Source organism: Antechinus flavipes, chromosome 3 (assembly GCF_016432865.1).
Source record: "Antechinus flavipes isolate AdamAnt ecotype Samford, QLD, Australia chromosome 3, AdamAnt_v2, whole genome shotgun sequence".
NCBI lineage: Eukaryota > Metazoa > Chordata > Mammalia > Dasyuromorphia > Dasyuridae > Antechinus > Antechinus flavipes.
Genome location: NC_067400.1, coordinates 64,687,363 through 64,713,602, shown reverse-complemented (window position 1 = coordinate 64,713,602; position 26,240 = coordinate 64,687,363). Strand labels below are relative to the sequence as shown.

The 26,240-nt window shown below is 42.5% G+C and overlaps 1 protein-coding gene across 1 annotated transcript; it reads left to right on the top strand.

The window, feature by feature from the left end:
* The first annotated feature begins 634 nt into the window (after nucleotides 1-634).
* On the top strand, nucleotides 635-11,608 carry CTDSP1 (CTD small phosphatase 1). The gene is made up of 7 exons (XM_051983560.1): nucleotides 635-1,155; nucleotides 4,081-4,220; nucleotides 7,279-7,380; nucleotides 7,602-7,658; nucleotides 8,453-8,545; nucleotides 8,910-9,095; nucleotides 9,302-11,608. Exons 1-7 carry the CDS (start codon nucleotides 1,089-1,091, stop codon nucleotides 9,428-9,430), a joined length of 774 nt encoding a protein of 257 aa, XP_051839520.1. The 5' UTR covers nucleotides 635-1,088; the 3' UTR covers nucleotides 9,431-11,608.
* Nucleotides 11,609-26,240: the final 14,632 nt, after the last annotated feature.

The window sequence follows — 26,240 nt, the reverse complement described above, 5'->3', positions numbered from 1 at the left end:
AGGCAATATGGGGTCTGAGACAGACTCAAATTTGGACACTTTACGGTCGGTATTGTAGACACTGGTCGAAAGTGTTGTGAAGATGAGTTATTAATTTATTGTTATCATCGATTATTATTAATTTTTTCTTGGGAGTCAGGAAGGCCCTGGATGCTCCATGCTGGTGATGCCGGCAGTATTAATGCTGCTATTAATAACTCATGTATTATATTTTGTGAATTCTATTAATTTTATTCTTTTTAAAAAAACAACTTAAATTTTTGGAGTTTCGAAGTCCTTCCCTTCAGCTCCATTCCTTGAGAAGGCTAGCAATAGCGTGCATTTTATGTTAAATCAATATACAGCTTAAATTGATCATTAAGTCGTCCTATACTAGTCGTCCTGCGAGGAAGCTGGAAAAGATTTCATACGATTTGGGGGTTCCCTAGGCTGAGGGATTCGTGGACCCACTAAAAGGAGAAAAATTAGGCTCTAATCTCAATTAATAAATTTAAATTTAACTGTGTTCCCTTTAGGCCAATCCGGGCCTCAGTTTCCTTATCAGGAAAATGGAATAACAATACCTGCCGGAGGCATGGGGAGGAGTTTGAGCGGTGAGGAATGCTGCGTAAACCAAAAAAAAAAAAAAAAAAAAAAAAAAAAGCAAGCCTTGCTTAAGAGTCAGTATTATTGACCCAACCCCGAGCTGGTTGAATCGAATTCGAAAGAACTACAAATAATTCTTAAATAGCTTTTTTCTGTCCCGGATGGAACTACCTCCCCAAAAGAGGGAGGAAGCGTGAGTCTGGAGACCTGGTTTCTCGGAAGTCATCGCCCTTTTAAGGGGGAACCTTGAAACGGCGCCTGGGTTCCATGTTTGTATCCGCCTCGCGGGGAGGAAACTCCATGTTGTAACAAAGTTTCCTCCGCGCCCCCTCCCTCCCCCCCCGTTTTTCTCCCTCCCCCCTCGAGCCTCCCCCCTCCTCCTTATTTCCTGGGGATCCCTTCCTCCCTTCCTCTCCCCTCCCCCCCCGCGCCCCCATTCCGGCCCGAGCTGGGGGGGGGGCCGGGCGCCGGGGGCAGAGTCCGGCCCGAGCCCGCCTGGCCCCATGGACAGCTCGGCCGTCATCACTCAGATTAGCAAGGAAGAGGCGCGGAGCCCGCTGCGGGGCAAAGGTACTGGGGCAGATGGGGTTGGGGGAAAGGAAGGGGTGCAAGATTAGGGAAGGGAAGGGGTGCAGGGCTGGAGAGGGGAGAAGGGAGGTGGTGCACGGGCCGGCCGGACGCCAAGGGGCCGCTGGCTCGCCTTCCCTTCCCGTCCCATCTCTCCGGGACGATCTCAAAGCACTGTAAGTGCTTGGAGAGGGGAGTTTAAACATGAGGACTTGAGGCGAGATTTCGCTCCTTTAGCGCTCCCACTGAGCTAGAGTGGGGAAACTGAGACTGGGGGGGTGGAAGTGCCTGGGAATTCGGGGGGAGGGGGGAAAGTTGAAGTAGTCAGGGCTTCTTCCGTATCACCCTGCCCCCACCCAGGGAGTCTGGGAACTGAACCTAAGCAACTGGGCCCCTGGGAAGTAACGGGCTGCGCCTGGGGGATTGCATATTTGGGGAGTAGGGGGAGATTAAGGCCCCTCAGACTCCACCCCTTTCCGAGCCGGTGTCAGGTTGGGGCTGTGATGGGGAGCGGGTGTACGCTGTGGGTTCGGGGAGTGACAGGGAGTGGGCCGGGGTGGAGTGGGGAGGGGGTGCTCCGCCTCACGTCTTCCCCCCCACTTCCTGACCCCAGCACGAAAACATTGATTCCGAAAGCAGCCCAGAAAAGGACAGCCGCTTCTTGGGGACGCCGGCCCAACTCGGAGCCCGAGAGATGAGAAGCGCTTTGAGGGAGTCCGAAACCGGGGCGTGTGTTTGCACTTTTGGGGTGGGGGGGATCCCAGGTCCGAGCTACGCGACACACCGCCGACGAACGTCACTTGTTTTCAAACCCAACCCCACCCCCAGCTTTCTAGCACTCCCTGCAGCCTCGCTTGGAGCTCCCTTCCTGGCTCACTTAGCCTCCGAGTGGGAGCTCGGGGCTCTGGAAATTGACTGTTATTGGGTGTCTTCGGGGCTTTAATTTAACTTGCTTCTCAAACCTCCGGGGCGGGAAGCCCCCAGCCCCAGGGCGCCCGTGAACTTGGTCGGAGGCTAGTTAGAGCCGCTTCGGGCCTAAGGGGAGGGGAGGGCGAGGGACCGGGCCTGGGACGTGTCAGTCCAGATGGTGTGGGACGGAGCACAGACTCGCAGTGGCTGGCTCTTCGGACTCCCTCCTAGTGCCAGCTGGCGCGGTGGACATTGAACCCTAATTTCCAAGGGGAGGAGCTCCGAGGCAGGAAGGGAGTTGATAGAAGGCCATTGCTAGCGAAGTTTCCCCAGACTGCCGGGGGCCCCTGGGTCGAAGAGTCCATTTCCAGGGGCGTGTGCATCTGTGTGTCTGGATACACCCCAGAGGAGAAAAAAGCCTGTCTTAGGATGGGGACAAGAAGACAGATCCGAGTTCAAATGTAGACTTTATTATTTACCAACTCTTTAATGCTTGGACAGCTCACTCTCTGAACCCCAATTTCTTCTGTAAAATTAAGACAGAAGTGACTGACACTTTTTGGATCTGGCAACTCTAAATTGATTGTTGGTGAATTCTGCTTACTTGTGACAAGCAGACTTGGGGTTTTTTTCCTCTTTCAGTTTTTAATTTGGGGGTGGTGGTAGAGGAGGTTAACTATAGTGTTGGCCCCCCAAAATCATTTTAATGCATAAGAGAAATTCAGAGGAAAGCAGAATATGTGATAGACTTTTTTAAAAGGTGAAAGAAATTCTATTTGTGAATCTATTCAGTTTCAAATAGGAACTTTTTGTTTTCTGCTCTTTTCTAATATCTAAAGTCAAAATAACTTTTTTTCATAATGAGGAATTTGAATTTTGATTTGAGGATCTTATGGTCCCTTCCAGCTTCAAATTCTGTGATCTCATCTCATAATGTTACTTTTCTGGGATCAGCCAACCTTACAGAATAAACCTCTGTCTCTGGCATCTTGAGTAATCACCTTGAAATTTTTTCCACCATAAGTTAAAGTTACCAGCAAACACAAATTTTTCAATATGTGTGGGTGGAGGATCCTGTAGAAAATCACGAGTTCTTGTTGTGTTTATTTTTTTTAATGTGTATTAAACTTAAGAAGGTAGTAATAAAATTGTCTTCTCCCTTTCTGAATTTGTTTTTAATATTTTACTAAGATTCTTTTTTTTTTTTTTTTTTGGTATCTGTGTTACTATCCCTTAAGCTATTCACCTTCCCATCCCCAAGCCCTCTCTTTTAACCCATAAGTCGATTTTTAAAATAAATCACATTGGCAATATCATGAATGTTTCATTCTGCACACCTACTCTTTGAGGTGATGGCCGGGTATCATTATTTCTTCCCCAAAAGTTCTTATGTCTTTCAAAGTTGTTTTCCTTTATTTTACTGAAGTCATCTTGTCGATTACTCTGTACATTGCATTATTAGTTCATGCAAATTTAAATTCTCCAGTCTTGATCTGCTTGCTGATCTGAACAGATTTCATTTGACTCCCCTCAGGGGGAGCCCATAAGTTGAGAGTCAGCTACTCGGGTGGGAAGCGGCCAAGTTTGGCCAAAGAAATGCTGGCCTGGCAACTGTTCCCTCTGATTTGGTGGCTGCCTCTGTCTCTTCCCCTCCTTGGCAGCCAGAGAACCAGTAGGGCTTTAGTGGAGAAGCCTTGGGGGGATGCCCCAAGGTGACGGGACTTGTACCTCGAGCCCACGATTGGATCTTTGGACGGTTTTCGATTCATAAGAGCATCGATTTGGAGCTGGAAGAGATCTTTTTGGGTCATGAGTCGACTCTCATTTTACATATGCAAAATAAAGTTAAGTGACTTGGTCTCACTAATGGGGATAGAAGCAGGATTTGCTCATTCTCCTGCTGGTTTGATCAAACTTTCTGACTTGTTTGTTAATGTTCCCATCTTGACGAGGGTTGGGGCCGAGTGTGAGTCCTCCCATCCCCACACCAGCCTGATGAGTCGGTTTTGGGTTTCACAGGAGAACAGCCTTCGAAGAAACCCCGGAGCCGAGGAATCTTCCAATCTCTGTTTTGCTGCCTGTGTCATGATGACGCTGAGCCCGTGCCCATTAACAATAACGCCCCCCTGCTGGTGGAGGAAAATGGGACAGTCCCCAAGGTCAGTAACTCAGGCTTCACCCTCCAGGAAGAGGGGCAATAGAATTATTGTCGTTTCTATTTCCATCAGCAAGATTAATAAACTTTTAAGATTACCGGCGTTCTTTCTTTCTTTCTTTCTTTTTTTTTTTTAAAGGAATTCAGGGTAAAGGGAATCTGAAGCTAGATTTGAACTCCCGTCCTCCTGACTCCAAAGCCAGTGCTCAATTCCCTGGGGCAACTAGTTTTCCTAGCATGCTTTTTTTTACTACAGGCTGAGCTTGGTAGGCCATGTAGATGTTATTATCCCCATTTTACAGACGAGGAAATTGAGTCTCAGGTCAGATGTTTTTCCCAGAATCACAGTTAGGAAGCATTAGAGCTACAGTTTAACCTGGGCCTCTGGACCATGAGTTAATCATTAGAATGGTGACTTTTAGAACCTATATACTGCTCTCAGCTTTTCAAATTGCTTTCAGAGAATTCAGTTTCTTAAACATTAAGTGTCTAGCTCTAGCTTTAATATCTCTAAATATCTTTCCTCAAGTACTTAATGCATTTAATTGAGCAAAATCATTTAGCATTTAATGAGCCTCAGTTTCCTCATTTGCAAAATGGGGAAATAATGTCCATTCCTACTCACAGGAGTAGTTACAAGGATGAAGGATAGGGACTGGATCGTGATCTCCTTGGCATTGAGGGCGCCCAACTGAGGAAAGGCCTTCTAGCAATGTGTGCTGGCCCTGTCTCCTCTATGTGTAGTCGGAGTTTCTCCTTCCTTCCTTTCCTCTCTCCCTCTCTTCCTTCCATCTATCTTTCTTTGCTTCCTTTCTCCTTTCTCCATCATCCTTCTTTGCTTCCTTTCATCCCTTCCCATCCCTTCCTTCTTTCTTCTCTTCCTTTCGTCTCTCCTTTTCTTCTCTCTGTCCACAAAAGAATATATTTTGAGAGACCAAACCTACCTAGATATCTTCGGGTTTATAGATTAGATTTCTTTCTTACCGATCACATCTCAAACCCACATCACTTTAGCTCTCATTGACTGACCAATAATTGGTTCAAGTCCAAGCCTCACTTGTTCATTATTTTGATTCTGATGAACTCAAAGTGAAAGTAAATAGCATTTATTTCTGTTTGGGTAGGAAACTCTAAGGATCTTCCTTTCCCAGATTTTTTGAAAACTACTTTAAAGGAGCTATTTTTTAAAAAAAATAATATTTTATTTTTCCAAATACATGCAAAGACCTGAAGTCAGGATGACCTGAGTTCAAATCTGGCCCTAGATGCGAAACATTTCCTAGCTATGTAACCCTGGACAAGTCACTTAACCCCAGTTGCTTCAGCCAAAAAACAAAACAAAACAAATATGTGCAAAGATAGTTTTCAACATTCATTTTTGCAAAAGCTTGTGTTCAAAATTTTTCTCCCCTAGACAGCAAATAATCCAATATAGATTAAACATGTATAATTCTTTTTTTTTTTAATAACTTTTTATTGACAGAACCCGTGCCAGGGTAATTTTTTACAGCATTATCCCTTGCACTCACTTCTGTTCCGATTTTTCCCCTCCCTCCCTCCACCCCCTCCCCCAGATGGCAAGCAGTCCTTTACATGTTGAATAGGAACATGTGTAATCCTTTTAAACATATTTCCATATTCACTGTGCTGCAAAAGAAAAATCAGATCAAAAGGGAAAAAATACAAGAAAGGGAAAAAACCAAACAAACAAACAACAACAAAAAAAAGTGAAAATACTATGCTTTGATCCACATTCAGTCTCCATAGTTCTCTCTATATGTGTGAATGGCATTTTTCATCACAATTCTATTGGAATTGCCTTAAAGCACTGCATTGTTAAGAAGAGCCAAGTCCATCACAGTTGCTCATGACATAACCTTGCTGTGACTGTGTAACAAGATTCCCTTAGTTTTGCTCATTCCACTCAGCTTCAGTTCGTGTAAGTCTCTCCAGGCCTTTCTGAAATCATCCTGCTCATCATTTCTTTTAGAACAATAGTATTTAATTACATTATATATTACAATTTGTTTAATCATTCCCCAACTGATGGGCATCCATTCAGTTTCCATTTTCTAGCCACTACAAAAAGGGCTGCCACAGACATTTTTGCACACGTGGGTTCTTTTCCCTTTTTTTCTGATCTCTTTTGGATACAGACCCAGTAGAGACACTACTGAATCAAAGGGTGTCCACAATTTAATAGCCCTTTGTTTCTTCCCTAGCCTTAATCCCTAAGGAGGGATTGTGTTACTTCAATCAAAGGGAGACCTGGGAAAGATCTTTGCTTAAAAGCCAAGGTCCCCCACTGCATCCAGGGTCTTCTCCTCTCATCCTGATCTGTGTCTTGCCACTGTACCCAGAAGGCTCCAGAGGAAAAAGTAAAGCTGGTGACTTTGCATAGCTTTCCCTCACTTGAATCCAGTTCATTTGCAAGTCATGGCAACCCCTTTTTGATGTCATGGTTCTCTTTGAGAGGACAAATAACCCTTGCCCTAGGGTGTTAGGTGATCTGCCCCCAGCCACTTCAGTCGGAGTGTAACTTTCCATATTCTTGGAAAGTCAGCTTTCTGTCCACTGTGCCAAAGCCCTCATTGTGAGCCCCAAATTAAGTAACGTTGTCCCATCTCTGAGCTTCACGTGCTTTACAAATGCTTACAAATGTTGTTATTGGTATTATATATCCACAGAGGGACACGGGCATTTTTTCATTTTATTCCCCCAGAAGCTCTGGAAGACACTATAGGACAGATGAAATCATTTGCTTCCAGATCTTAGGGAGAATTAGAGCCCAGTCTGGGCTGTCCTGGGGATGGGGCTACTGAGGAAGTAAGGATTGAGGGGCAGCTGGACGGTGCAATGGGTAGAGCTCTGGAGGATTTGATCCAGCCTCATAAACTTATCTGTGTGACACAGGGCAAGTCACTTAGCCTCTATTGCCTCCAAAAAAAAAGGAAGTGGGGATTGAATCCTAGCAGAAGAGACATTTGGGGATGCTTGAGTTATCCTGTTGTCTCTCGATGGCCCTCCATCCTGTTATCTGACCCCCTTTGTCCTCCCTACAGGCACCGGCTAAATATCTGCTTCCTGAGGTCAAAGCCCAGGACTTGGGCAAAATCTGTGTGGTCATCGACCTGGATGAGACCTTGGTGCACAGTTCCTTTAAGGTTGGATTCTGACCTTGGGACCCTCCCAACCCCAGGATGACCCTTCCCATCCCCCTCTTAGGTCTTGGGCCTGGTGCTTCCCATTCCCTCCTGCTGGCTCTCCTCCCTTCTTCCCCTTCTCCGAGGGAGGGCTGGAAATATGCTTCCACCTCCCAGCCAGAGCTTGGGAGTCACAGCAGTGACTCAGTCATCAAATCACAGCCTTTTTGCATCTCCCACAGCCCGTGAACAATGCAGACTTCATCATCCCTGTGGAGATTGATGGAATGGTTCACCAGGTGAGTGGATGGGGAGGGTCAAGAGCAGGGAAGTGTAAGGGTTTGGGGATGGGTGGAAAGGAAGATCCAGTCTTACTCATGCTTTCTGGGAGTCCCTTAAGCTGCCAGGCTCTGGAGGCTCCTAACTTCCCACTCTTGTCTTCCCCACACTTAGAATCCTAGAATATTGGGGCTGAAGGGCATGCTGGAGTTCGGGAAGTGGGTCTAGCTGGGGGTCTGTCAGCTTTTTTTTTTTTGGTTGCTATTTTGTTAATTGTACTAAACAATATAATTAACGCCCCTTGTAATCTTGTGAATTTTGTTTTATGCATTTAAAAACATGATTCTGAATGAGGGTCTGTCAGCTTCATATGCAGGAAAGGTTAGAATGTTTGATTTAGCCTGACCTCTCATTTTACAGTTTGTGAAATCTGGTTTCTTATTTTAGTTCCATTGAGAAAGACTAGGGGCTTTTGTTTATTCCTCTTCTCCCTCTTGCCTCCTCCAACCTCTCACCCCACTCGGTGGCCGGGACCCGTTTCAAGTAATCCAGGATAGGCTGTTTTCTCTTTAGCCTGTTCTCCATTACTTGGTTCGGGGGCCGGTACTCAGCATCACTTGGGGTGAGGGTGCCCTGTCCCCCATAGGCCTTTTCCTTAGCAATCTGAATGTGACCCAAAGCTCCTGCTCCTCCGAGACAGATAGGGTCAGGGCCTTAGTCACGGCGGCCGTAGCGGGGGTGGGCATCGGGAGAGCTCCGTCCCACGTCCTCCCCTCGTGAGCCAGGCCAGCCCCCTCACTGCCCCTGCCCCCAGGTCTACGTGCTGAAGCGGCCCCACGTGGATGAGTTCCTGCAGCGGATGGGGGAGTTGTTTGAGTGTGTGCTCTTCACTGCCAGCCTGGCCAAGGTGAGCCCCTGCCTTCCTGACCCTCTCCCCCTCCTTGCCTGCCGCGGGGCAGTTCCCTCAATGGGCCGCCATTCCTTCCCTCTGTTCCATTTCCCACAAGGTGGGGGTAGGAGATTGGGGCTTCTCCCCGAGTCCCTTCCCCCAGCATCCCCGTCACTTCACAAGTAATCAGGCAACCTCCCAGGGGGTCCCGACAATCCCCTTCAGGCCCTCCTGCCGTGATAACAAAAATTATTAATCACAACAGTGATAGCATTTCCATAGCCCAGAGTTTGCAAAGCCCGAGGGGCAAACGTGGTTATTATTGAGGGAATTTGCCCCTGGCCAAACCCAACACTCTACGTCACGTATGTGTCCCTCCCAGTACGCAGACCCCGTTGCTGACCTGTTGGACAAGTGGGGGTCTTTTCGGGCCCGGCTCTTCCGAGAGTCCTGTGTCTTCCACCGAGGAAACTACGTCAAAGACCTGAGCCGCCTGGGCCGGGACCTTCGGAGGGTGCTCATTTTGGACAACTCTCCCGCGTCCTATGTCTTTCACCCAGACAATGCTGTGAGTCCGAGGGACAGCTGGGAGGGGGAGGAAAGACGCGTGCCGTGGGACTGGGCAGCGGGATGAGCCAGAGAACTGGGGACTAGCAGGGCTCCGGCTCCAGCAGATGGGAGGGGGCCCTGGGGTGGCCATCCCTGGGCACTGGGAGGGTGGAACGGGGAGCCCCTAGTAGCCTTCACCCTGCTCCACGGCCCCATCCTTCTTAGGTACCCGTGGCCTCTTGGTTCGACAACATGGGCGACACAGAGCTCCAGGACCTCCTTCCCTTCTTTGAACGGCTCAGCCGCGTTGATGACGTCTACTCGGTGCTCAAACAACAGAGGACTGAGAGCTAGTGAGGGGGGGGCCGGTGCCCCTCCTGCTCTCCCGGCTCCGGGCCCCTGCTTGTCACAGAGCTAGGTCTGGCCAGGCACTCACCGTCCCCGAGCCCCTGCTCAGCGTCGTGGAAGCCGATCCTCCCTCTGCACACTTGAACTTCCAGTCACCTCTTCCTTTTTTATTTTGTCTGTTTTTAAAGAAACAAATCAATTTTTAAATTCAGTGCCACGGGGAAGGACTCTCTCCCCTTACACTGCCACCAGCCAGCCCAGCCCATCTCACCAGACCCAGAATGGAAGGAGCGGATGGGGGTGATCAGAGGGACAAAGGGGCAGCAAGCGCGAGGATGCTCCCGGCTTCATCCCTCCGTCTGACTCTCCACGATGGAAGCACCAGTGCCTTAGATCCCTCCCGCCCCAGAAATGGGGCGTTAGAGGGACTCCTCTTCGATCTCTTCCAGTGCTGCTGAGTTTCTCTGCTGCCAAATTTTGGGACCCTTAATAGGAAGGGGGAGAAAGGAAAAGAAGGGGACGATTGTCAGTGTTTCAGCTTTGTGTGCCTCAGCCCCCTCCACTGCCACTCTCGCCCTGACCCCAGCCTGCCCTTCTGGCTGGGCAAGGTTGCATGCCAAGTGCCTTGTTCCGAGCCCTTTCTCCCCAGACTTGGGTGGGGGGCGGTAAGGAAAAACATAGGAGATGTCCCCAAAGCAGATTTCTCCCTAAAAACAGTCCGTTTGAGAAGGATGGGAGAAGGGATTTGGCTCTGTATCCCCTCAAGGCCAGATCCCTCTAAAATGGGTTCTTCTTTCCTCTTTCAATTAGTGCCTCTTAAAGGGGGGAGGGTGACTATTACAGATGGGGAGACGGAGGCAAGTCAAAGAAGGACCTGCTGCCCTAGGCTTGTGTAGGGCTCAGGAATCCGCCCCGACCCCCAGGATCTGCAGGAGGTGGAGGAGGGGGCAAGCGAGGGAACCCCTCAGTGATGGAAATTCTCAGGCTTGGGAGGCCCATTCTTACCTAGCCCTTCCTGCCTTCTTTGCACCACTGCCCCTGCACACACACACACACACACACACACACACACACACACACACAGAGTCACATCTGCCTTAACCAATAATGTCCCAGGCCCAATGGAGCAGTCATCTCGGTGACTCAACCTTTCTGTCCCCCAGTGGGGCCTGGGGAACGGGAGAGGGAAGGGGCTGGGGACCAGGGCTCCCGGCCCCATTGTGCCATATAAATATGTATATGTGTATATAGATTTTTAGAGGAAAGGGGCAGGGAGGTTGAAAGGGTGGGAAGTTAACTCCTTCTGCCTCTTTGGGGCCCAGGACCTGAAGGGGAAAGGAGGGTGGGATGGGAAAGGATTTTTACATTTTTTAAATTGCTATTTTCTGAAAGGAGCAAAGGAGACTTGGGGATGCCAGTTGTTCATCCCCCTGCTCCACTCCGTCTCCGGCCCCACCAGTCCTGGAGCTAAGTCTGATTCTCCCTTAGTTTCTGTATATTCCCTGGTGGTTAATTTGGCTGAAAGCTTTGGTTGCAGCCCCCAAGGGGGATGGAGTTGAGGGCCTCTGGGATCTCCATCTCCCTCTCCAAGCACTGCTATGGGGATGGAAGGTGGCGGGAACAGTTCACCCCCCAACATAAGTGCAACTCAATGCCTGCTTCTATCCACTCTCTAGACGCCCCCTGCCTTGGGTTTGGCTTAAGGTGACTCTGGGAATCTCCCTTATGCCCAGGGGTGATCTTTCTCTCCCATCAGACTCCTGGTCTCCAAAGTCACCCCACAGAGCTACTAGGATATCAAAAGTTCTGGTAGCCAGACCAAACTTTCCTTCTAGTGCCAACCTAAGCCATACAGCCCATGTCCCTAATTCCTCTATGTTTGCTCATCGTGGGTAGCTCCCTGGAAATCCAGAGCCTGTGCCCGCTCCCCCCCACCCTGATCCACTTGGTTCTAAGACAGACCCAAAGGTTGGCCCATTGGGCTCTTCCCGTGCCAAGGGGGAGCCAGGCTCTTAAGACATATCAGTGTTTTCTTATTCCGCTTAAGGAGCTAGAGTGGTGAGCAGGGAAGACTGGGCAGGGTTGGTGTAGGGTCTATCTCCAAATAAGTGCCTTTTGTGGGACCCTGGTGTGATGGGCGTTCCCTTAAACTATAAAAGAGAAAACCAGATCCTTCCCAATCAACTTCTGTCCTGTGCTTTTTTTGGAGAGGGAGGGGAAAGAATGTGAGGGGTGAGGTCCCGGCTGTGGGATCATATGCAAGAGATTTGTTGAGTATCTGAAAGCTTGTGACATATTGTATATTTCTTTCAATGTATGGGTACAAGTTGGCTTCTGAAGGGGCAATCATAATTTCATGACCCCCACATTATGTGACCCCAGGGGCTGTGGACCACACTTTAAAAATCTGGGTTCTAGAAACTTAAAAAGTGGATGATCCGTCATCCTATATTGGGGAGAGGTATTCTATGTAGGCTGGGTAATTGACTGCTGAAACCCTTGCCAGCTCTAAAATCAACCTGACTGACTTCCAGAGGCTCCTGCTTTTCTTCTTAAATGGTTCCCAAAGGGAGTAGCAGAATCCCCTGCATTGTTGCTTGGAGCTAGCATACAGAACCTGCAATGGGACTTTTAGAAACCCTCATAATTTGGAGAACACAGAAAGGAGGAAAAGGGTCCGTGATACCTCTTATAGCATCTGCAGAGTGGTCATGTATTATAATTGGGCAGAACTAGGATCTCTGGGTGGACTCAATACAAGGAAGAACTGTTTAAGTATTTTAATCCTGTTTTTAAAACTCCCCCCCCCCTTTTTTTTTTTTTTTTGCATCACCTACAGAACTCAACCCATACCTCACCTAGTGAGCCATTCCTTGCAATAAAAATTTCAAAAGAAAAGGCATAGAAAGCAATTGCAGAAAAAAACCAACATCAGCATACAAGGCTTCTGTCCTACAGTTGCCCACCTCTGCAAATGGCCAAGAGGAGCATTTTCTCAAATGCTATGAAACTAATAGTGGGGCTAGCCCACAATGGTAGAAGCAACCATATAATATTGAATATCATAGAATTTAGAGCTTGAAGGAGCCTTAGTAATTATCTAGTCCTACTGGAGGTTTGCAGAGAACCCTATTTTGGAATCTGGATCACTTGTTGCCTCTGTGATCTTGGGAAAATCTGGAACCTCAAGTAGGATACTTGGATTTGCCAAGTTCTATTTTTTTAAATTATATATTTTATTTTATTTTATAATAACTTTATATTGACAGAATCCATGCCAGGATAATTTTTTACAACATTATCCCTTGCACTTGCTTCTGTTCCGATTTTTCCCTTCCCTCCCTTCACCCCCTCCCCTAGATGGCAAGCAGTCCTATATATGTTAGATATGTTGCAGTATATCCTAGATACAATATATGTTTTTTCCAAGTTCTATATGGTGACAGGTGAAATCAGCCACTACCTTCTGGGAGCTTACAAACTAATGAGGGAGACAAAATATCTGTAATTATAGAAGATATACATTAGATAAATGGGAGGTAAGCTCAGAAGACACTAGCATTGGGATGGACCAAGAATGTCCTCTTGCAGAAAACCTTTGAGCTGAGTCCTGAAAGAAGCCAGGAAGCGGAAGGGAGGAGAGACTTTGTCATTAGACAATATTTTGGCCATTCAAAAAACAAATACAAGATGGGGAACCCAGCCTTCCCCTGTTTGTAGTGATGGTGGGAGAGAAGTAGATGAAACCCAAAGTCCAGTACATTCATATCTAGATTTTATATAAATTAGGAACTGCTTATAAATAACCCCTTGGCTTAGGCAGTCTCCCACTGAGATTCACCCTTATGATGTTATTGGACTTCTTGAGAATGAAGGACAATATACATACCTGCTGAGAGCCTTAGGTTTCTACAAATTGTATAAAAGGGTCTTTGGTGCCTATGCAAATATTTCAACTAACACTATACATATATATATATATATATATTTTTATATAGCCTTTATTTGATTCTACTTTCATTCCACACTCTAAGGAACTTATAGTTCCATTACAAATCAAAATGATTTTCCTTTCCACTGTGGTGAATCACATCTTCCTTTTCCAACCTCATAGAAGAAAGCTTTATTTATTAAGCTTTCTTCCTCTCCCCTAAATCTATATTCTGGTCTATATTTATTGTACGATTATAGTTCACTTTCTTCTCCCAGAAAGAAAACAAACCTGGGTTGCTAAAAGAAAATTTTCACTTTCTAGTGACCTTACTCACCATTCCTAGAATCCTACATCCAACAATAGCATAGGCAACCTCATAAAATAGGAGGTTCTTCAGGAAGAACTCATAGTCCTCCAGATCCATGGCATCCCTACTTGAGGCTCTGAGAAAGGAAACCTCGTTCCCATCAGAATGGTGCCATATGAATAATCTACAATAGTAGAGAAGATCTGTTTGTTCCATCACATGGTAACTCAGTCAACTTGTTTCTCTTCAATCCTTCTTGAATCCCAGGTATTCCTCTCCTCTCTATAATGTTGAGTCCCAGCACTTCTTCAGACATCAGAAAGTTCACAGACTCATTCCACTTCACTGTTACAATCTTTCAGATCATGTGATTTTCTCATCTTATGGGACCAAATGATTCTCTTATGCCTAACTTCCATGTTTGAGATTGAGTCGTCTCATCTGGGCTTGAAAAAGGTGGGGTCTTTGTTGATGTGCAGGATTTAACCTCACTCTTCACCTCCACACCTGAGGAACCAAAATTGTTTCTTTGGCGAGTGGCCATCTTTCATGAGTATGAACTCACAAGATCCCTTTAAGGCAATTAAATAAGGATTTTCTGACCCTTATAGTAAAGCTTCTGATGAAGGCCATGCCTTTAATAAGCAGGCAATGGGGGTTAAAAATAGATTTAAGCTTGTGGATACTAATTAGCTGAGACTATTGTGTCCCAAAGAGTTGAGGAATCTCCTTTTGGAAAGAGACACTCATTTTAACCATCGAGAACAGACTCATCCAAGGAATGAGTGTGTAGCACTCCTTCCTGAAAAGAGTTGAAACCATAAATTTGTAGAGTCCATTCTTCTTCTGCAGGGGGAAAGGCAGCCCCCCCACTGGAACAAGAACGTGGAAAGAGAGGACCTCAATAAACCCATGCCCAGTGAATCCTTGCCTGGCCAATATTCACCAGAGAACCAGTTGATCTTTGTCAGAAACATATTCACCGATGGCAATTAGGAAGAAAAACTTGTGTAGGTGACATGCTTAGCAGAGACTGACAGAAAAAGGTACATCACGTTTCTACTGGGCTTATACCCCAAAGAGATACTAAAGAAAGGAAAGGGACCTGTATGTGCCAAAATGTTTGTGGCAGCCCTGTTTGTAGTGGCTAGAAGCTGGAAAATGAAAGGATGTCCATCAATTGGAGAATGGTTGAGTAAATTGTGGTATATGAATGTTATGAAATATTATTGTTCTGTAAGGAACGACCAGCAGGATGAATACAGAGAGGACTGGCGAGACTTACATGAACTGATGCTGAGTGAAATGAGCAGAACCAGGAGATCATTATATACCTCAACAACGATACTGTTTGAGGATGTATTCTGATGGAAGTGGATCTCTTCGATAAAGAGAGCCTTAATTGATCAAAGATGGACAGAAGCAGCTACACCCAGAGAAAGAACACTGGAAATGAATATAAACTGCTTGCATTTATGTTTTTCCTCCCGGGTTATTTATACCTTCTGAATCCAATTCTCCCTGTGCAACAAGAAAACTGTTTGGTTCTGCACAGATATATTGTATCTAGGATATACTGCAACCCATTCAACATGTAAAGGACTCTTGCCATCTCGGGGAAGGGGTGGAGGGAGGGAGGGGGTAAAATCAGAACAGAAATGAATGCAAGGGATAAAGCTGTAAAAATTACCCTGGCATGCGTTCTATCAATAAAAAATTATTAAGAAAAAAAAAGAAAAAAAGAAAAAGGTACATCACACTGAAAGAGATGGCCATCCCTGAAGCACTGGAAGCCCGTGTATGTGATTCTACCTGAATATTCCTCACGTCTCCACTCTTTTAACTGATGGCATGTGTTTATATAAAACCAGAGTATCTTCAGATCTATGGGGGAAATGGATGATTGCTACTTTCTTATACTATGTTAATAAATGTCTTTGTTTTGAATTAGTTGTGTCATCTGGCTAACTGGCAAAAATAAACCCATCAATTAGGGAGAGGAGAGCCTTGGGAACTTTGGTCTTGAGTGGATCAAGACCCACAAAACACCTTGAACCTCAGTCTTTCTGAGACCTGATCTGAGATCTGATAGTTGGGGGATGCCCCTAGAAGCTACACTTATTAAGTTGCCCAGGTTTACTCCTACACACAAAAAATTAGGAGAGGCAGTTAAGTAGTTTGGTGTATAATGCTCTGAGCTTGGAGTTAGGGGGTTCTGAGTTCAAATCCAACCTAATGTACTTATTAGTTATATGACCTTGGGAAAATCATTTAATCTCATTTTTCTCAACTGTAAAATGGAAGGAAAATAGCACCTTTCTCAGCCTTGTCATCAGATGTTTTGTCAAATAAGATATTTGAAGAGGAGTTTAGTACAATGTCAGGTACATTGTAAGTGCTTAATAAATGCTTAGCTAATGAATTCTTCCTTAAGAATAAGTCTTTAGGTGCCAATAAATGTTAATCAATAGTACCATACTCTAAATGTAATATATTTGTCCAGTGATCCACAATACTATAGAAATAGCTGAATGACATTGATATTGCTGTTTTATTTAGCTAAATCAGAAGACAAATGGAAGTCACGGCCAAATGAAAGGATGTCTTACAGGTTATCTCTCCTTGGAGAAGAAAACAAAGGCATTGGCAGAGCTGGTTTTATTTCAGGCTCAAGAGCAAGAAGCAGCATTATTTCACAGAACACATGGTCCCCTCCTCTTACAAGAGAGCCAACCACCATGGTGGTAATTACAGGTTTGCATAGAGACCTTCTTAGTTACAAGAGAGGCTTTCAAGGCAGATGGAGCAGAGGAAGATCACTGCAGCTTATGCATGAGCGAATGCTGAAGAAAAAGGGAAGGCAAGGAACTTGACAAAACTATGGTGATATATACTGGAATATTCATTGACATCAGCTGTGAAAGGTAGGCAAGGCAAAAAAATATGCTGGAAAATATGCAAAGATGAAAATATGCTGAAGACAATACTGTTAGACACTCACTCCTCCAGAGCCCTGGTTAAAAATCAGTGTCTCTTTCCAAAAGGAGATTCCTCAACTCTGGGATACAATACAATCTCAGCTAATGAGTGTCCACAAGCTTAAGTCTATTTTTAACCCCCATTGCCTGCTTACTAAGGACATGGCCTCCATCAGAAGGACCCATGTTTAGAAGCCTCGTGCTTCTAGATTATTAATCCCCAGCAGCAAACAACACAACAAAAAATAACTCTCTCTTCTTACTGTTTTCTCACCCCAGACCTCCAGGCTGATTAGTCTGAGAGTGGGTCAATTTACCACACTTTAAGCCAGTTTCCCTTGGCAACCCTTGGACTCCAGGTTGCTGAAAAGTTTGGTAAACTGAAGACAAAACTTTGAGAGAGAAAAAAATCCCTGGGATTCAAAGGTAGAGCCATTCCCAGTAATGGGTCGATGTACATTTTCCTTCAATACCCATTCCCCCCATCACTGGACCCTGAACTGCTCAGAAGCAAGAGTTGCTGAAGGATAGGTCTTGGACTACTGCTGTAAGCTTTGAGGGAGATTGGATGGATAGTTCCAGTGACATGGTCAGCATTCCCACCTCCAGGTTTGGCCAGAGCTTAGTCACCCATCCCAGGCCTCTGTTTTTTGTTTGTTTGTTTGTTTGCTGTTGTTTTGTTTTGTTTTTCCCCAAGAAACTGGGAGACTCCAGGGGAAGCCTTCACCATTCTCCACTCTCATGAGCTTGTGGTGACAGTTTCCACCTTGCCACAGCTCTGTCTGCTGCTCCTCCCTCCTCCAGGGCCTGGCCGGATCTTGTTCCTTAAGGGAATGCTATCAGCTACTCTGTACCTTTCTCATGCTGGAGAAAATCCCTATCTTGGTCCAGCATCCCATTTGTGACTCCTCAGAGTGCTGTAAGAGGAAACTGCAATGTTATTTCAGAAATTGAAAAGAGAGACAAGACCAGAGAAAGCACATCCACTCAGACTATCTGTACTGGAGACTGGATGATCTTGAAAGCATTGAAACTTAATAATACTGCCTCAATCAATTTACTTACTCAATTCCATACAAAACTCCTGAAGGACTACTTTATAGCACTAGAAACAAATAACAAAATTCATGTGGAAGAACAAATAGTTAAGATATCAAGAAAATCATTGAAAAATTTTTTTCACCCAACAAACCTAATTGAAACAATGAAAAACTTTTGCAAAGTTATAAGATATAAAATAAATCTGCACAAATCATTGGCATTTCTGTATATTATCAAAAAATCCAGCAGAAAATAAAACTCATTTCTAAATAACTGAAGACAGACTAAAATATTTGGGAGTCTACTTACTAAGACATACACAGGAACTTTATGAACACATATTCAAAATATTCTTTACATAAAAGATCTAAATATTAGATATGTAGACAGAACTAAATATTAATATTAATTGCTCAATCAATTTACTTACTCAATTCCATACAAAACTCCTGAATGACTACTTTATAGCACTAGAAACAAATAATTTTCTTTTAAATAACTTTTTATTGATAGAACCCATGCCAGGGTAATTTTTTACAGCATTATCCCTTGCATTCATTTCTGTTCTGATTTTTCCCCTCCCCTCCTTCCACCCCTCCCCCAGATGGCAAGCAGTCCTTTACATGTTGAATAGGTTACAGCATATCCTGGATACAATATACGTGTGCAGAACCGAACAGTTTTCTTGTTGCACAGGGAGAATTGAATTCAGAAGGTATAAATAACCCGGGAAGAAAAACGAAAATGCAAGCAGTTTATATTCATTCCCAGTGTTCTTTCTTTGGGTGTAGCTGCTTCTGTCCATCTTTGATCAATTGAAACCGAATTAGCTCTACTAGACACAAATAATAACAAAATTCATGTGGAAGAACAAATAGTTAAGGACATCAAGAGAATCACTGAAAAAATGGGAACGAAGCCCACAAATTCATGATTTCAAATCATACTACAAAGTCATAATTGTCAAAACAATTTGCTCTTGGGTAAGAAATAGAGCTAGGCCTAGTATCAGAAAGAATTCAAATCAGGCTTCAGACACTTAATGGGTGTATGACCCTGTTTGCCTTAATGCATTGGAGAAGGAAATGGCAAACCACTCCAGTGTTCTTGCCAGGAAAACACCAAATAGGGTCATGAGTGAAAAACAACTGAACAAAAACAAGGAATAGGTAGATTGATTTGTGGAATAGATTAGATACACAGTATACAGGGAAAAAAATGAATCTAATAACCTAATGTTTGATAATCCAAAGACGCCAGCTATTGGGGCAAGAACTCACTATTTTTTTTAAAATAATTTTTTATTGATAGAACCCATGCCAGGGTAATTTTTACAGCATTATCCCTTGCATTCATTTCTGTTCTGATTTTCCCCCTCCCTCCCTCCACCCCTTCCCTGAGATGGCAAGCAGTCCTTTACATGTTGAATGGGTTGCAGTATATCCTAGATACAATATATGTGTGCAGAACCAAACAGTTTTCTTGTTGCACAGGGAGAATTGGATTCAGAAGGTATAAATAACCCGGGAGGAAAAACATAAATGCAAGCAGTTTATATTTATTTCCAGTGTTCTTTCTCTGGGTGTAGCTGCTTCTGTCCATCTTTGATCAATTAAGGCTCTCTTTATCAAAGAGGTCCACTTCCATCAGAATACATCCTCAAACAGTATCGTTGTTGAGGTATATAATGATCTCCTGGTTCTGCTCATTTCACTCAGCATCAGTTCATGTAAGTCTCGCCAGTCCTCTCTGTATTCATCCTGCTGGTCGTTCCTTACAGAACAATAATATTCCATAACGTTCATATACCACAATTTACTCAACCATTCCCCCATTGATGGGCATCCATTCATTTTCCAGCTTCTAGCCACTACAAACAGGGCTGCCACAAACATTTTGGCACATACAGGTCCCTTTGCCTTCTTTAGTATCTCTTTGGGGTATAAGCCCAGTAGAAACACTGTTGGATCAAAGGGTATGCACAGCTTGATAACTTTTTGAGCATAGTTCCAAATTGCTCTCCAGAATGGCTGGATGTGTTCACAATTCCACCAACAATGTATCAGTGTCCCTGTTTTCCCACATCCCCTCCAACATTCCCCATTATCTTTCCCTGTCATTCTAGCCAATCTGACAGGTGTGTAGTGGTATCTCAGAGTTGTCTTAATTTGCATTTCTCTGATTAATAATGATTTGGAGCATATTTTCATATGGCTAGAAATAGTTTCAATTTCTTCGTCTGAGAATTGTCTGAAGAACTCACTATTGCACAAAAATTATTGGGAAAACTAGAAAACAATTTGGCAAAACCAGTGTGGACCTGTTGGAATCTTTACAGACTGTTAAGTTATTAGAGTTGATAGAGACAATAATTATCTAATTTATCATGGTTCGGTATCCTTGATCTGATCTTACAAGAAGATGTTTTGGGCCAGAACCTGAAACAAGGTACTAAGTAGAACTAATTGATACAATAGTTGTATTCACACCTTTACTCATTGGAGTTTATACTTTTGGGAGATTTCAGGGTTTAATATGAGATATCCGAATTCACACCTCCCTTGAAGCTCTTAGGGCCAGAGAGCACTATGGGAGAAAACCCATAATCCCACTCTCTGATATATAAGAAGAAAGCAGAGGCCCAATTAGGGGAGTTTAGCTGAATTACATTGGAGAGGAGCACTCTGGGCCAGACAGAGCACTCTGGGAGAGCCAAAAGCCCTCTCTCAGAGGCAAGAAAGATTCATTACATCTTTTACCTTGGTGCTGGCTGGAGGCAGAGGCAGAAGACAAAGCTGCAAGAGCTCTTAGAACCAAGCAGAGAGAGGGGCCTCTAAGAAAAGCTAACTGGGCTATATTGGAGATTGAGAGCCAGAAGCCCTCTCTCCGAGGCAAGAGAGATCCATTCCATTTTCCACTTGGTTGGCTGGAAGACTGAAGGACAAACCTTTGGATTTGGAGACATTCAGAGGGAACTCTTGGAACCAAGCAGAGAGATAGGCCTCTAAGCTAACCGGGCTATATTGGAAACAATAAAAGATCTGAACTTTTATCACCTGGCTGCGTTTTGGGTGATTATTGATCTGAACTGATACTAAGGCTGCCTCCAGAAAACCTCCCCGAGAAACCCGCTTTCTCACAGAGAGAACCATTTTCATATTATATTTTAAAAGAAGAAAATCACCACATGGATCCATATCTAACACTACATACCAAGACAAGTTCCAAATGGGCATATAATTTAGACATCAAATGTTACATCAGAATCTGAGAAGTGAAGAAGAAATTACCTTCAGGTCTATGCATAGAGAAAGAGCTATAAATATAAAGATAGAAAAATTCATCAGAGGTAAAATGAGTAATTTTGATTACATAAAATTAAAATGTTTTTGCAAAAAACAAACAAACAAATGTATATAAGATTAGAAAAGAAGCAAGAAATAGGCAAGGGGGTGGTGGGAAAAGAAGTTTTGCATCAACAAATGAGATCTAGTAAAGGTCTCATTTCTAAGTGATATAGGAAACCCAAATTTTTAAGAATAAGAATCATTCTCTAACTGATAAATGTTAAAGGATATGAATAAGGCAGTTCACAGAAGAAAAAAAATCCAAGCTACCCTTAGTCATATGGGGAAAAGTGCTCTAAATTTATGATAGTATTTATTAAGTGCTTGCTAAATTCTTATGGAAACACAAATATAAACAAGCTAGACCCTCTAGGAGCTTACATTAAACAGGAGATGATTATTCAGTTGTGTCCAAATCTTCATAAATTCATCTGGGGTTTTCTTGGCAAAGACACTAGAGTGGTTTGCCATTTCCTTAAGCTTATTTTATAGTGAGTAAACTGAAGCAAACAGGATTAAATGATTTGCCTTGATCACACAGCTATATTTGAACTCAGGTCCCTAGCGACAATCCCTAAAAACAGTTCAACAAGACACCATTGTGATTGATGTATACACATACTATACATAGTATACACAGCATTGTATGTTTGTGGTTTTCTATTTATAAAGAAAAGATGAAAGGTGCTAATTTATCAGTTTTTATCATTATATCAATATATGCAATTGTACCAGTAACCATATCCTTTTATGCGAATTTTGTTGTCTCTTTTCCTTTCTCAATTATCTCTTTCTTTTTTATACTTTTGTCTAAGAATGCATAATTTTCTTTTTTCTTTTTTTTATTTTTATTAAATAACTTTTTATTGACAGAACCCATGCCAGGGTAATTTTTTACAGCATTATCCCTTGCACTCACTTCTGTTCCGATTTTTCCCCTTCCTCCCCCAAATGGCAAGCAGTCCTTTACATATTAAATAGGTTACAGTATATCCTAGATACAATATATGTGTGCAGAACCGAATGGTTCTCTTGTTGCACAGGGAGAATTGGATTCAGAAGGTATAAATAACCCAGGAAGAAAAACAAAAATGCAAGCAGTTTATATTCATTTCCCAGTGAAGAATGCATAATTTTCACAAAAATACTTAATATATGGGAAAGTAGGCGTGTGATTTGCTAATTGTTTATATTTTCATGATTGCCTTTTTCAATAAAATAAAGTCTATGATTTTGTCCAACCAAAAAAATAAAAATAAATAAAGTTGTCTTCATTTGCCTCAGTGTAGCAATTGTCTATATGATTCTTTATTCACTATATCATTTCGTACAAATTTTCCCATATTATTTTGAATTCTCCCTCTTCGTTGTCTATTATAGCGCCTAATCAATAAGCATATAATTTGTTTCCCTTTTCTCTTTTTTTTTTACTATTAGAAATTGGGGTCTTATAACTATTATCATTATCATTATTATTAGTGTATTATCTATTATCATTATCTTAGCTAGATATTTACTTGCTTGGGTATCAATCCAACAATGATATTGATGGCTTAAAGTATATGGATAATTTTCTAACTTGTATCATGCAATTCTACCTTGTTTTCCAAATTGATTAAACTATTTCATAGTTCTACCAGCAATATTTTAGTTCAATATTTTTAGTTTCCTGGTTTGATGAGTATGAATGTGTCAGTTATTTTAATTTGTATTTCTCTCACTTTTAGTGATTTTTAGTACTTTTTAGATGGCCATTGTTTGCATTTTTGGGGATACTGTTGTTTTATGATCTTTGGCCAATTTGCCAATTTCATATTGGAGAAATGTTTTAATTTATGATAATAAGTGATTATGAAAATTCTCAGTCCATTTTAGATATCTGGCTTTAATTAAAAGTGTTTTATGGAAAAGATCTTTTTCAATCCTTGTTTTTTCTTCTTATTCTAGTAGATTTATTTTATTTGTGCAGAATTTTTTAATCTTTATAGGATCAAAGTAGCCAATGCAATATTTTCTTTTATAATGTGATAAAAGTGTAAACTGTGTGTGCACTTGGTAAGTATCTTAGGTGAAACTTCCATGAGTCTACAAGGCGTCCTAGTTTCATTTTACTATTAACCACCCTTAATTTATATTTTTCCCACTAGGTGGCGAGGTACTCCAACTATCAGTCCATTGATCCCATCAAGGACCCATTGATAAAGATATAAGGGATTCTCTTTATGCACATGCTTCATTACCCTTCTCTAGGCTACTAGTTTCAAAGAGCTAAGCAAAGAAAAATGCTTTTGTTTCCCTCAGTTCCAAATTATGCTAGAGGGAAGAAAAAGAAAACTAACATTCTGAAGTAGTAATGATATAGAATCTGTGGCATTATTTCCAACTCCTCCTCTGGGAAATTTCCTGATCTATGATCACCAGCCATTAGATTTATAAGATTCAGATGAATAGTATGGGTAGCTACTCTGTATCTGGAAAACTCAAGAGAAAATTTCAGTGTGCCCACATGGATTCTCCACTTGCTCATATTCAGGAAACTTTTCCTAGATTTGCAGCTTGTAGAAAGGCAATGAGGGGGGAATCTAAGCTGAGGCACAGAGCTCAAGTCTTGATCCTGGACAGGAACAGTGGAGAAGAGAGAAGCAAGTGAGGGAAATGAAAGGAGGTCCTTAACCACTGCTGAGGTTTCTATGATTGTGATTTTGCTGCTTCTTCTTTTTTTTTTTCCCCCAAAAGGTTCATAGACAGATTTATTTGATTTCTGGTTTCTTGAAGTGGTAGGTCAAAAACCACACTTACCATAGTTATATCTATCTCAATGACTGGCCATAAATATTCAAGTCCCATGCTCATCAGCAGGCACACTGGATGACCATTCTCATCATCCTTGGATATTTGAGTAAAACAGACTTAACCTTTCTCTTATGCTTATTCATTTAGAAAGTGATATAAAAACTTCTTGCTTTTCTTGGCAGTACCCCAAAGTCTCAGCTCAAGATGAAGGTTAAACTCCTCAGGAGTATTGTAGATAAAGTCCATTCATGTTTTAGCTGCTTGTCAGCAAAAATCACTTTTTATTCATCAGAAAGACTACCTTTCTAGTTCCTGACTCACAGTTAGTGCTTCAGAAATGTTTATTAGCTGACTAGGCGTATATCTTGACATTTTCAATAATGTCTGAATGTTCAACATCATGGGTAATGATCTCCCTTCTCAAAATCTTTTTTTAAAAAATTATTGTTGCACTTGATCCGGTTGGACCAGATGACCTCTAAGATAAGGATACCTCCCCCCCCCCCCAAGCCTTGGGGTACTTTCAAGGGGCATGTGATACTTGCCAAGGGATATAAGCATATTTGATAATAATATTATCCACTTGAAACATTCCAGAAATTCCAAATTTATTTCAACCAACAAAATAAAATGTTTGATGTACCCTTAGAGAACAAAAATTAAATGATCTCTTTATCTTTTTGTGTAAATGTATGATAAGCTCTAGAATTTATTTCTTTTCATACTGAAATGGGGCAATGAAAAGGTTTATTGAAAATCAAAAGGCCATGACCTAAAAGAGTTGGGAAATCTTTACTTTAACATCTCTTACAACATTCTGGTCTCATTTAAAATTTTTTTTATAATGAAGGAAAAGGAACAGAAGTCAGTCAATTTATAGGGGGCACGATGGTAAAAGACAGTCTGCTTTTGAGGAGCTCATAATCTAAGGGAGGGAGACAATATGCAAAAAGATGTATACATAAGTATATATATTTATACAGGATAAATTAGAAACAATCAACAAAAAGCAGGCTAAAGAAGAGGTCATATAAGTAGAACAGCTTGGGAAAGAACAGAGAGACCTTTGTATATACTTAAAAAGGAAGATGGTAGGTAATAGAGAGCTTCACTTTCAGGTACAATTTTGGTTTTTCTGTACAGAGAGAATAGAATTATATAAATATATGTATGCATAATGTGTATGCAAATACAATTTTTATTTGGTGTTTCTTAAACTAAGAATAAAAATTAAAAAGCAATTCTAATGCTCCCTAAAGGGGATTCCGAACTTTTTTTGTGCCATGGATCCCTTTGGCAGTTTGAGACAACCTGTGGGACTCTTCTCAAAATAATGTGTTGAAATAAAATTTTAAAATTTTTACTTTCTCTTCTCTAAAAAAGAATCTAAAATATTCTGCCTGGTCTGGACCAGAGCTGAGTTCCACCAAGTGCATATGTCATCTGATCTGCCTTGGAGAGACTCTGGGAAGCAATTGACCTGGGGATGCTTAGCAAAATCAGGAAAGAGCCTGTCCACATCTCCAATATATCATATCCCACCCACATCCCAGGGCTTGGGATTCTAGAATCTAAGTCTGCTACTCCATAGTCTTACCCATTCTACTTAGACTTTAAGCCTAAAGTGTCTGAGTCTCACTTGTTATGGTGGCAGGGGCAAGTCAAAACTGAGGAAGAGAAAAAAAGAAGAAAGCAGGAGCACCAGAGATAGCAGCTACAACAATTGGGGGTCCCTAGATCCTGAATAAGTCGACTTTGGCCCTGAAGTGCCCCCAAGAACGTAGGTAGCTCTTCCATAATGAGAGTAAAAGGCTTGGGCACAACCAGCATACTCCAGAAACCCACCTCTGAGTGGGATCCAAGATAGCATCCTGCTCTACTTCCTTTTTCTATGCAAATGATACCCCTCATTACCTCCCTCAATCCTACATTGTAGCCTCTGCATCCCCTTTCCAGAAGAACTATCACAGACCTTGAATTTGTTTATGCGAAGACTTTATTTTATTTTAAATTAAATACCAAATAAAATGGGTGTTTTTATTTATATGGCAGAACAGAAAAAGCTTATGAAATCAGATACCTTTTACATTCATATTTTTTTTCTTTTAAAAATATATAAGTTCAATCTGCAGCTTTCAAAGCTATCCCATTTTTCTAAGCTTCTTTCTTGCTTTCATTCTGCTCTTTTCTCTGCATTTTTCAAAAAAGATGTCTAGATGACCCTGTTTTCTTTCTACTCTTTTTTTCTTTCTTCCTTCCCTCCCTCTGTCTCTCCTTCCTTCCTTCTTTCATTCCTGGATTTCTATCCCACCTTGCCCTCCTACCCTATTGCCAAAAACAAAATCCTTATTATACATAAACATTATCAAGTAAATGACCACATTGGCTGTGTTTGGAAAACATATATCTATTCTAT

Coding starts and splice junctions, on each gene's coding strand:
- CTDSP1 (XM_051983560.1), top strand. CDS start 1,089: ATGGACAGCTCGGCCGTCATCACTCAGATTAGCAAGGAAGAGGCGCGG. Junction 7,381..7,601: donor TGGTGCACAGTTCCTTTAAG/GTTGGATTCTGA, acceptor CATCTCCCACAG/CCCGTGAACAATGCAGACTT. Junction 8,546..8,909: donor TCACTGCCAGCCTGGCCAAG/GTGAGCCCCTGC, acceptor TGTCCCTCCCAG/TACGCAGACCCCGTTGCTGA.